The 12,821-nt window shown below is 35.5% G+C and overlaps 1 protein-coding gene across 4 annotated transcripts in view; it reads right to left on the bottom strand.

Annotated features, from left to right (window-relative positions):
- The window catches only part of LOC121375307 (ras-related protein Rab-3-like), an 82,193-nt gene that overhangs the window by 55,804 nt on the left and 13,568 nt on the right, over positions 1-12,821 (bottom strand). The window contains exon 1 of one of the 4 annotated variants that reach the window (XM_041502692.1): positions 3,954-4,120. The exons of the other annotated variants lie outside the window; for them this stretch is intronic. Within the exon in view, the coding sequence (XP_041358626.1) occupies positions 3,954-3,956 (3 nt within the window). The 5' untranslated portion in view covers positions 3,957-4,120. Of the gene's footprint in view, positions 1-3,953; positions 4,121-12,821 lie in introns of those variants that run through there. 4 annotated transcript variants of the gene reach the window in all.

Genomic DNA, 12,821 nt, shown 5'->3' with positions numbered 1-12,821 from the left:
TGACAGTGGTATACTAGAAGAAATAAAATTGTATACTTGTTTTGCACAGATGAAATTTTTTTTTTTTTACAACCAACACACTCACATTTATTACCAATCACAGGACTTGTAGTATTAACTGCTCTATCAAAAGTTTGATGGACCTCGACCATTGACCCAGCCAGAAGTTATTTGGTTTAGTACTACCTTTTGACACACTAGATTAACTGTCACCATTACAGTGGACTGTCTAAACTGGATTCAAAGGGGTCTGATAAAATGTGCCAGTATACAGTATACCAGATTAGACAGAAGAAGTTTGTTTTGGTTAACGACAACACTAGAGCACATTGATTTATTAATCATCGGCTATAAGATGTCAAACATATGGTCATTTTGACACAGTCATAGAGATGAAACCCGTTACGTGTTTTCCATTAGTAGCAAGGGATCTTTTTATATTCACCATCCCACAGACAGGATAGAACATACCACGGCCTTTGATATATACCAGTCGTGGTGCACTGGCTAGAGCAGGAAATAGCCCAATAGGCCCACCGACAGGGCAGATTAGACAGCGGAGATGTTACTCAAGCTAAACTGTCACGGGACAGGACTGAAATATTTATAGTTCCAGTTTGCACAGAAATCCAGACTGCACAGATACATGTTTGGACAGAGCACACTGTACCTTACATGTATCTTTGAAAATGACCTGCCATTGAATAAACAATATGCTGGTTTGTCTCATTAGACATGCATTTATTTTCTTTGAAGATGGCAAAATTTTTAATTTTTTTGAAGGCAGCAAAACATTTCTTTCTGTGAAGACCCAAAAATAAAGTTAATTTGTTATTATTTGCATCAATAAACAAAAAGGAATTTTATTATTTTTTCATATTTTGTTTTTACTCTAAAGCAAGTGAATAATTCGGCTGGCTGAGTTTACTTTTTTTTTTTCAAACTGCTGAGATATTCACAATACAACTAAGCCAACATGATCAAAGTGACATTTCCCTCACTTTATCTCGTCGGCAGTACTGCCAGCTTCTGCAATCCTTGGGTAGTTTGTAAATGTGATTTGGTCGAGGATGAATTCTTTGAAGACATAAAAGAATCGATGTCGGGAGGACCTGACACAAACATGATTTCAGTACAACTCCACCGGAGAGGACAAGAATGTTTAATGACATTTTAGCACCATGTTTAATCACCAACTGTCGGAAGTTAAACACTTAGTGGGTAGGATCACAACACTATCGCAGCTAATCATCGACTTGCAGGTAATAAACATGACTGCACTGGGGGAGAAAAAAAACAACCTTTTTTTAATGTTATTTTGTTTTAATCAGAACTGAGTTGACTGCAAGGTCATGCAATGTTCAAAGGGTACAGGCCAACTCCCATAAACAAGGTATAAAAACAGGGTTGATATCTGTATTGAGAACTCCGTGCCATATCATGTGTAATCAGTTATTATTTTTAAATTTTATTTTATTATAATCAAGTCACAGAGTAGAAACTTAAATATTGGGGGGGGGGGGGGATGTTCCGGTGTAATTGCTACAAAGAATAATGTTTGCATGCTTGGTTATGTAAAAACAGTAGTGGTGAGATACTTAGAACACTGTCCAGAGGACGACTTTATTATTGGGTTGGAGGTTTTTTTTTTGGGTTTAATTGGTATAAAGGCTAATGTTAATATGCTTGGCTATGCAAAAACAATAGTGGTGAGATACTTGGAACACTGTCCAACCTTACTGCTTTCCATATTGTGATATTTTCCAAATCACTGATAAAAATAAAAATAAAATTATTATTAAAAAGGTTGGAAAGTTATACCACACTGAAATAAAGGACATTTTTTCAGCACTGTAAAAAAAAAAAAGAGAAAAAAAGATGGAAAATAAAGAAGATAAAGCTATAAAATCACATCCCTGCTATACACATTATTCCAGACAGAATGACATAAGCCATGTTTTTTTGACATTTTAGTCATGAAACATACTGCACAGAATGTGGCAGGTGAAAAACTCCATAAAGGCTATATCTTACTAATCACAAAGCATTGTCAAAAACAAAGCTAACTTTTGTAATAGATAAGGAAGGAAATGTTTTATTTAACGACGCATTCAACACATTTTATTTATGGTTATATGGTGTCAGACATATAGTTAAGGACCACACAGATATAGAGAGAGGAAACCTGCTGTCGCCACTTCATGGGCTACTCTTTTTAATTAGCAGCAAGGGATCTTTTATATGCACCATCCCAGACAGGATAGTACATACCATGGCCTTTGTCACACCAGTTGTGGAGCAGTGACTGGAACGAGGAATAGCCCAATTAGCCCACCGACGGGAATCAATCCTAAACCGACCGCATATCAAGCGGGCGCTTTACCACTGGGCTACATCCCGCTCCCATTGTAATAGCTAATAGCTGCATAGTCAAATAACACAAATAAAGTTTTATTTATTTATTCACAGAAAAAAGTTCCTGTAATATCTTTGCACAAGATTTATATTTAACGGCACTTAAGCAAAAATCAAGTCGTCTTCAAGCAATAATTTATTGGTTATTCGTACACATTATGGGGGCAGGATCCAGCTCAGTGAGTAGAGCACTCGCTTGAGGTGCTTGTATGGATTGTACCACCTCGGAGGATCCATTCTCATATTGATCCCATGCTGCTAAGACAGATATGCTCCGGAAATGAAAAGTTTACCAACAGGCGGACAACACAATACCAAAGAAGGGTGTATAAAAATGTAGCGGGTTTCCTCTGAAGACTACAAGTCAAAATTACTGAGTGTTTTGATATCTAATAGCTAATGATTAATAAATCAATGTGCTCCAGTGGTGTCATTAAACAAAGCAAACTTTAACTTTTGTAGACATCATGAGACAATTTGCAAAAATTATGGTATGTCCACATGGATCAGAAATTTCAACCATTTACAAACTTTTACAAATGTTTAGAGACCATTTAATTTATTGCACAGGAATGTTTTTTGTGAATAGCGTAGAACATTATTCCATGGTAGAACATCACAAATGAATCTATATTTCATATCATAGTTAAGAATCCCATAGACTAGCATGATAGGGTAGCATATACAAAGTTAGATTTTTTAAAAACTTTTATATAATAACCAAGAATACTAAAGTTAGAAAACATGACCTTTAATATAGCAGATATGGAACACTGATTTAAATAGAAAATAACTCATTAGGTTTACTGAGAGGAATCATGCCAAGAGCTATGACACTTCAGGAAGGCATTCTGACAACCACTGTGAACGACATTAATATTGTGACATGGGTGTTTTCCTGTGACATGTAAATTTTGCTAACAACCATTAACATATACAATGCATACCTCCAATAAAATTAATGTATGCATGCATATAAATTTTGAAACTTGAGGTTGGGCACGAATGATGCAAAATGTAGTTTTTTTTCTTCTCAGTTTACAGTACATCCTGCTCCCTACAACGTTTAATCTTTTAACATTTCAAAAACAGAAAAAAATTAATTTCTTAATTTTGGTATAGGTACTGAAAATACATGTTTTTCCCACCACAGGGAACATTTTGTTCAATATCATGTCGCAATTTGCTACGCAAGTTTCAGAGATCACTACACAATTTTAAAACATTAAACAGTAATTACAATTACTTTTCAATATATTAAAAATATATCTAATCAAGATTTTGAAAACAAAATGTTCCCTGCATAAAATACACACTTTTTAAAACATTATGCACTTGGAAATATATGCATTAGGGCCACTATACCATATGTGCCATTCTCTGGTACCGTACAGCACAGAACACAAGCCACGCCAGAAAAAGAAAACATGGATGACTTCAATCAATACTAAAGCTTGAGACGACGGTACCATCATAATGCAGCCAAAAAGAGATGCAAACAAAATCATTAATACTTTCAAATAATAAAGAAAGCTTACCATAATGTAGAAGGAAAGAGAATTGTTATTTGTTTCAGTGAAGATGTATGTTCCCAGAACGAGTGCAATTCATTGGGCGATGATCAAGTCAGCTGTTCAGACATTGGGCGAACAAGACGGGAGAGAGCAATGAGCACGCTCGCAGATAAGCCAACACTGGCGTGGGAATGTACCAAGACCGTGTAGTGGAAATGAGAAACTCGATAAATTCCTTCAATGAACACAGAGCGTTGCCATGGGAACTGCAACGCAAACTCTTTCGTTAAGCCTATCTTCCCCTACATGATTAATAAACGAGAACACACACACAAAAACACACAGGGCAATGCTCATGAAGGATGAAGGGTAGAAATTAAGATGAAAAAAGGGGGAAAAGAAGAAGATAGAATGCTGAGAATTGAACATTGCCAAAATTATGGGGTTTGGGTTTTTTATTGTGCGGGGTTTTTGGTTTTTTTCTCCCTTGATGTGGAGATATTTTTATGTGTATTGGAAATAACAAGATAACAATGCACAGGCAGAGGTTGCCTCTGAAACTGGCAGATTGAGACTCATCATCAACTATTGGAAAACACTGTTGAAGCGGTGAAGAGCCATTCAGTAGGTATTGAGCGTCCCAGGCGGCCACCGAACACGGATTTGGCTGGGTACACAGACCATGATGTGGACGGCAAGGCAGTTAAACAATACAGCCATCAACCCATTGTCAGTGGGTCAGTATTGATTTGTGTGATATCTGCTGGCAGGAGACCATAGAACGAAATGCTATGACTTTGCCGTTTATTAGACTATACCCAGTATATCATATTAGAGAAGAAGTGGGAATATGTCCAATGTCAGGGCTCTTGAACTGTCATGCAATCAAACAGTAATGGAAAATACATGTAGGAACTGGCAATGTGTGGGGGTAGGGGAGGGTGTTTTTGAAGAGAAATACAAATATGGAAAGAACTGTTTAAATTACAATAATCAAATTGCCGTTACACATTCATTACAACATAACGTCATCTCATTTGTCCAGTCGTAGCCACGAGTTTGTTCATTTCTCCATGAACATAAAAATTACGTTGTCAGGGAATGTGATATCTGATGTCATTTTATTGCAAGTTGTCTTATTATGGATAAAAAAATAATTCAAAATAAAGTATCAAGTTTAAGTGTTATTATTAGCCTGTATGACTCAATTTTAATTATAAGTATTGTCTATTATTTCTTTTACGTTCATCTGGGTATGAACAAAAAAATCATATGCAAACTTATGTGTGAATGGCTTCGCCGATTCACAGTTTGCGGATGATTTTTTTGGTTCATACCCCAATGAACATAAAAGAAATAAGAGACTAAATTAATTAAATATGACTGACCATCTACATATTTCTTTCTTTTCATACATATATAGTTTGTTCATATTCTTACGCTCAACAGGGAAAGGAAAGAAAGAAAGAAAGAAATGTTTTATTTAACGACGCACTCAACACATTTTATTTACGGTTATATGGCGTCAGACATATGGTTAAGGACCACACAGATTTTGAGAGGAAACCCGCTGTCGCCACTACATGGGCTACTCTTTCTGATTAACAGCAAGGGATCTTTTATTTGCGCTTCCCACAGGCAGGATAGCACAAACTATGGCCTTTGTTGAACCAGTTATGGATCACTGGTCGGTGCAAGTGGTTTAAACCTACCCATTGAGCCTTGCGGAGCACTCACTCAGGGTTTGGAGTCGGTATCTGGATTAAAAATCCCATGCCTGGACTAGGATCCGAACCCAGTACCTACCAGCCTGTAGACCGATGGCCTAACCATGACGCCACCGAGGCCGGTCAACAGGGAAAGGAAGATACAGGAAGACAATAAGGAAGGGAAAGGAAAGAAGAGGAAAGTTTATTGGTACCCCATCACATGTGAAGTCAGTGTCATTAGGGGTCTAACAAATTAAGAACAAACATTATCACCACATAGGCTATTCCTTCCAAACACATGTTGTATGTATGCACTTTCAGACAGGGCAGCGTATACAACAGCCTACTGGTTGAATTAGGAAACCCAACGTCTCCAACAAAGGGACTGATTCAACAATTCAAAGCACCTAAAGCATGTGCTCTACAGAGCTTGCAGGATTTTCCTTGTAGAGCTGGGCGGTATACTGTATATACCGTTCGGTATCGGTATCATGTCAATATCAATTTACCGTACGGAGCAAATTTCTAAATACCATAATTTTTGTATTGAAAAATGTGTTCTGCCATTTAGTAAAGCACTAACAATAATATGTCTGACAAAAGCAAAATGGGTTGGGTATAAATCAAGACGACATCCTTGTGTATGGAATTTAATTTTATTTAGATGAAATTAGCGGGTGAGCCTGAATTCAGGCATGCATTTAAAGCTGAGGATACCGAAAATACCACTAGATATGGGTATCGGAATTGGTACTGTGTCAATACCGAATACCGTACCGAAAGCGAACCTCAAATTTCAGTGCCGCCCAGCTCTATTTCCTTGTACACATGTAACAAATACCATGCTTTGTTAATTTCCTTGGTTCCCTTATTTGGCTGTTTAAACAATTTGATTAAAAGCAACTTATTTACATAGTAATTGCTTCTTTTCTAATTAATTGGAAAACCGAATAATCACCAAAATTCTTGCTTTTGTTTTTTGTTGTGGTATCTCAGAATTTTCATTTTGTATGCAAAGTCTGACAATTTAATTTAAAAACATTTAAATGTATTTAAAAATAAAACAATAAAAACATGAACAAAGTGAATTTACACATTTGCAATGGTGAGTTGCAGGTTTGCCAGAAGACAGACACAGCAGAGCAAAGCTGTAGGTTGTTTTTTTCAGTGCAGTGGATCTAGTTATTTATTAAACAAATTGATTTCTTTTGTTCATGATTTGCCTCATATATCAATGCCATCTTCTGAAGAAAATCTACTGGTAGTCCTCACATCACTAACAAGTAACTAAATAGTTTATGAAGCACTAAATTTAATCATTAGTCTAGAGAAAACTTGATAATGTCACTACACTTATCAACATCTTTGGTTGCAGAGATATTTACAGGGAACACACAATCTTATCTAGCTTCAAGACATACAGAAAGACATTGTATTCAGCAGTATGCAAGGAGAAAGCAAAGAAAAAAGGTAATTGAAAACAAAGGGAAATTAATGAGGAATGTACACTATTCCATTATGTGGGAGGTAAAAAGGATGGGTAAATGGAGAAAAACAAACAAGGAATAGATATTAAAAGGAAGGTGGGCAGGGACATGGAATAGAATGAAATGAGAGTATTTAATGATACCTCGGCAGTTTTAAAGCCAGGGCTCACCCTGTACATTGCCATATTAGCCAATTGCTAATTTTTACGTAAAATAGCTAAAACATTTAGACTTCGGCTAATAAAATAGTCCTTAAATTAACCACATTTTAATGATTTTCAAGGAAATACTCTACATATCTGAAAATCGACTAAACTAAAACAAATGCCAGTGTGAGCCCTGTATAGCTATGGTAGCTGGCAAATGATTATTTTGACAATTGGTTATTTTCACAAATGGTTATTTTGACAATGGTCACCAAAGAAAACCTGTTGCTGCCACATAGGATACTCTTAAGAATAAAGCAGCAAAGTGTCTTTTAGACACTTTCTCATATTCCACCAATTTTGAACAGGAAAAACTGAAGTGGAAGACAGATCAATCCTTCAACCCCCTCAAACTGTGGTGAGCTCTACCACTGAATGATGTAGAGGGGAAATGAAACAGACTGGAGTGGAAGGAAATAGCTTTTATAAGATAAAGGAAGGGGACACACAATGGTATTTGTGTTAACTAGATCAATTATATTGATAATAAATATATCAGAGCTGTATTCAGCATATAGGTTTTTATCACAAGCACCCGTACAGATCTACCTATGAATTTTTTTTTTACCTTAAAACTATTTAAGACACACTGCCATACTGAACATTGATATTTAATCTATTTGAAATTGTAGTTGGGTTTTTTTTTTAATTATTCAAATACTAAGGGAAGTTAAAAATGACTTTCCTTGAACTAGTCTCAAGGGAATGATGGAAGGCCAGCATAAAATTCCCCTTAGACAGCGAGGTCTACCAGTAAATCCCAACTGGTTATAGCCTCATAACATTCAGTTAACATTAAGCTAAAAAATCTGGCTAATGAACATTTAATAACATCAAAGTATCAAATATATCACATTACGTTATGCACTTTCATACTTCTGGGCTAACTCTAGGTAAGCAGAAAATTTGCTCAAACAGCAGAAAATGACAAATTCTTTCAATAAAATATCTATCATCAGAAGAAATTATTTCTCAAAATTAAAATAAAAAGTCCCAATTGTTTTAAATTTGCAACTGGTAAACATTAGCAACAAAATAGTTTACACTGGCACTGCAGCTGAGGCATTTACACTTATTGTCATAATTACTGCATATCATTACTCATAAAGAGTAATCGTAACTCAGGTGGAAATGACAGTAATGTTTTCAAACAAGGTGGTAATTAGCAATTTCCACCGAGAACTGCCGGAGCACCATACTATGTGTGGGGGAGATTTTGCCAATCAATGCTGTAGCAATAAAGTAGAAGCAATCAATAACACCGAGTGCAAGAACCAGAAAAATCAATAAGCAGGGTATTATTAGTCTGATAACATCCATTTCTTATTACGCAGCTTCTCGTCACAAAGTCTATAAAATTTCAAAATCAAACTATCATAGCACCAATCCCTGCTGGTTTTTGATGTGCACATATCATGCTGAACGCAATTATTTGTGGGAACATCAATACAAAATAATAATAATAAATGTAATCTATGAACATAAACAAATATTTTAGGGCTAATTTATCATTTTCAATGTACCAGTATGTGAGTATATATATATATATATATATATATATATATATTTTAGTATATATATCATTATATATATATATATATATAGATAGTATTTATATATATATTATACGTCACACATACACACACCTATCCTGACGTATATATATATACACACATGTATTTTGATATAGTTCTGTCCGAGAGTCTCATATATGACGTCAGGAGCACATACACACACAGCGTGACGTCACCTATATATATACACACGTATAAGGCGATATTTATCATATAATAATCTTACATTTTCAGTGCAATCAAAGTATGTGATATTTTTTAGATCACATACTTTGAGAATTTGATAACTTTGCAAATTAGATGTAAATTAGTCGAGGTCTCGGCACTAGGTTTATTGATATTTAAGCAAACTTACTTGGGTGACAAAGTCCATGATTGACGTACTGAATTCATAGTCATCAAATAAAAACATTTCAATGGCAATTTGACACTGAAAGCTGTCCAGCGTTCAGAAAACAAAACATGTTAGGCATAACTTTATTTTGATGTAAGGACATCCAAAATGACGTCTTTCGAGTTTGACGTCATTTCCATTCAAAAATACACCACGCCACATATTCTTACGTCATTTGAATATCTAGTAATGGCGGACTGGAATTAAAGTTGTCTGTACAGTTCACAAAAACACGTTGTATTAAGCTTGAGCTTATATGATAAAGAGATTATTACCCTCGTGTATTTCGGTATCGTCAATATCATATATTAGGAATAAAAATAATGTATTATGCTCACCAGAGGTTCGCATAATACAATTTTTATTCCTAATATTTGATATTGACGATACCGAAAAACACTCTGGTAATAACCTCTATATATATATATATATATATATACACACACACCTCTATATATATATATATATATATATATATATATATACACACACACACACATATATATATATATATATACATATACATACATACATACATACAATCAAGGAAACTTGAACAAAACGGGCATTCTGAGAGTACTGCTAAGCAATAAATGTCTCAGGGCCCAACAAATTTTTGCATCTCCATAACTCGGTCTAAAATGGGTAATTGGCCATGAAAGTCAAACTAGTCTTGATCTGTAACAGTACATTATAAAGCTATACAAAACACTTAGCTCAATATTTTGAAGAATTATGAAAAAACTATATGTGTGACAGGACAGATGTACAGACAGAAGGACAGAAACAAAACCAATAGTCCCCTCTGCTTGGACTGGTAGGGGACTAATAATTTACACAAAACATTACTACTTAAGGTATTAAGGAAAAATATTGTGCCTTTGTTTTTAGTCCCCTACTGGTCCAACCGCAATAGACTATAGGTTTCATCTCCGTCCTTCTGTCTGTCTGTCCATCCGTTTATCCACATAGTTTTCCGGATGTTTTTTTTTTTTCGACAATGCATCAAGATATTGAATTGACATTTTGTGTATAGCTTTATCATGTGCTGTTATTGATAAAGTTTGACTTCCATGGCAATTTATCCATTTGTGGCATGGTATTATGGCCCTTGCACTAGGAGATAAGGAAATTTGTTTTCCTTTGCTTTTGCAATGCCTCAAGTTACCCAGCTGAAATTTTGTGTATAGCTTTATCATGTGCTGTTATTGATCAAGTTTGACTTCCATGGCACTTTATCCATTTGTGGCATGGTATTATGGCCCTTGTACTAGGAGATACGGAAATTTGTTTTCCTGACTTTGCTTTTGCAATGCCTCAAGTTACCCAGCTGAAATTTTGTGTATAGCTTTATCATGTTCTGTTAGAGATAAATTTTAACTTTCATTGTGATTTACCCATTGTACACAGTTATGGGCCCTTGAAGTTAGGTGGATTGAAAATTTGTTGGGCCTGCTAAGGAACATGTATTGCTTTAATTAAAGATAGAATATTTTAATGCATCAAACTGAATAGTTCCAATCAGAAAAATAAATAAAGTGTAATGTAACAGGTTTAGTTTTTTTCAATTGTATTTTATACCCCTGAAAATCGGCATCACCTAATAGGCCAGCTTGATCCTTTTGCCAACCAACTTCAGAGTGTTCCCAAATAATGACTGCTGGATCAAAAATGATGTCTATAGCATACAGGTACACATATGTATTTATCACAGCAGCACAAGACAGGAGTCGGGAAAAGGTGATGGAGGGAGAAATAGGAGCAGACCCTACAACTTGGCAACTAAGGCAAACACTGTATTTTTGTTTTAGCAAATAACTTAATTTTATCTTTTAAAATATCAGGACAGTGTCTTTCTAATCCTAAGTAATGTGTCAACCGCCGATTCTATTCACAGAATATGACAGATAAAGCATAGTCATATCCTACTACTAGTAGGATATGACTTTTGACGTCACATGAGTAACATCATACGCATAGTTACATTACAAAATCGCTCATTTGCCCTCTAGGTCATTGTACAATGTGGCTAAAAAACAGAAATAATAGCTTTCTCCCTTAACTTTTATGGTCTGCAGAATAAAGATAATATCTAGTTAACAATGCTGAATAGCTGCTTTATCATGTTCAGGCTGAACAAGAAATTCCACTCGGCAGAGTCTCGTGAAATTTCCCATTCTTACCGTCACAGACTAAAGCAGATATCCGATGTCACTAACTAATTATTCTCTATATACATAAAAATGTGTTTCTTCTCAAAAACAGTACATTAAGTTTCAAATACCAAACACCTGTTGGTTAACAAAATAATAAGGAATCATCATTTGAATGATCATTTCTTTAACATACAGACTTAAAAACACCTACTATTTGTTGGTCTCTTTATACCATGTTCAAGGACCAGTAGCTACACATCTAGAATGACACTTTCATTGCTTTTATGTTTCTGCATGAACAGTTTTACTTTCACTGACAATACAATGATATTTGTACAAAGAATAAATATTAATATACTTAGCAACAAAAACCACAGTCTTCGTGGTTAAAAACTATTTATACATATATCTGTCAAACAACAAAAGGATACAAATAAGAAAGGATTACTATTTTATCAGGATGCTGTACATATAAAAATATTTTAAAAATCAATGTCATATTGACTCTTTAAATCTCTTATTTGTTATATATTTGCACCATTTTTTCTTTGCCGAGTATACACATATCTATATATTGTCAACAGGTCAAACAGCTCACGCTACAACACATACAAAAATCTTTGCAACTCCACTATGGTAGGCATAAAGAAAAAAGAATGAGCTCGGTAGTCCATGCACGAACAATACAGTGAAGAATTTCCATAAACCTCAAGTTATGAAGTACATTAGTTAATTATTAAATTATTTTTTATCACTCACAAATGCAGAGCCATGCCTACCAAATTGTAGTCTAGAACATTCATTTCATTTCAACTTATTTTCGTGCTTATAGCCAATTACAGTTCAAGCACGCTGTCCTGGGCGCACACACCTCAGCTATATGGGCTGTTTGTCCAGGACAGTGAGTTAGTTGTTAGTGGTTAGTGAGAGAGAAGAAGGTGTAGTGGTCTTACACCTACCCATTGAGTCATTAAAACTAGCTCTGGGTGGGCTGCGAACCCTGTACCTACCAGCCTTATGTCCCATGGCTTAAACACGACACACCGGCCTCAGTGGCGTCATAGTTAGGCCATTGGTCTACAGGTTGGTAGGTACTGGGTTCGGATCCCAGTTGAGGCATTGGATTTTTAATCCAGATACAGACTCCAAACCCTGAGTGAGCGTTCCACAAGGCTCAATGGGTAGGTGTAAACCACTTGCACCGACCAGGGATCCATAACTGGTTCAACAAAGGCCATGGTTTGTGCTATCCTGCCTGTGGGAAGCGAAAATAAAAGATCCCTTGCTGCCTGTTATAAAAGAGTAGCCTATGTGGCGACAGTGGGTTTCCTCTAAAAAACAGTGTCAGAATGACCATATGTTTAAT

This window comes from Gigantopelta aegis, chromosome 6, assembly GCF_016097555.1.
Source record: "Gigantopelta aegis isolate Gae_Host chromosome 6, Gae_host_genome, whole genome shotgun sequence".
Lineage (NCBI taxonomy): Eukaryota > Metazoa > Mollusca > Gastropoda > Neomphalida > Peltospiridae > Gigantopelta > Gigantopelta aegis.
Note: the sequence above shows the minus strand (reverse complement) of the source record. Positions and strands in the feature narration are given on the sequence as shown.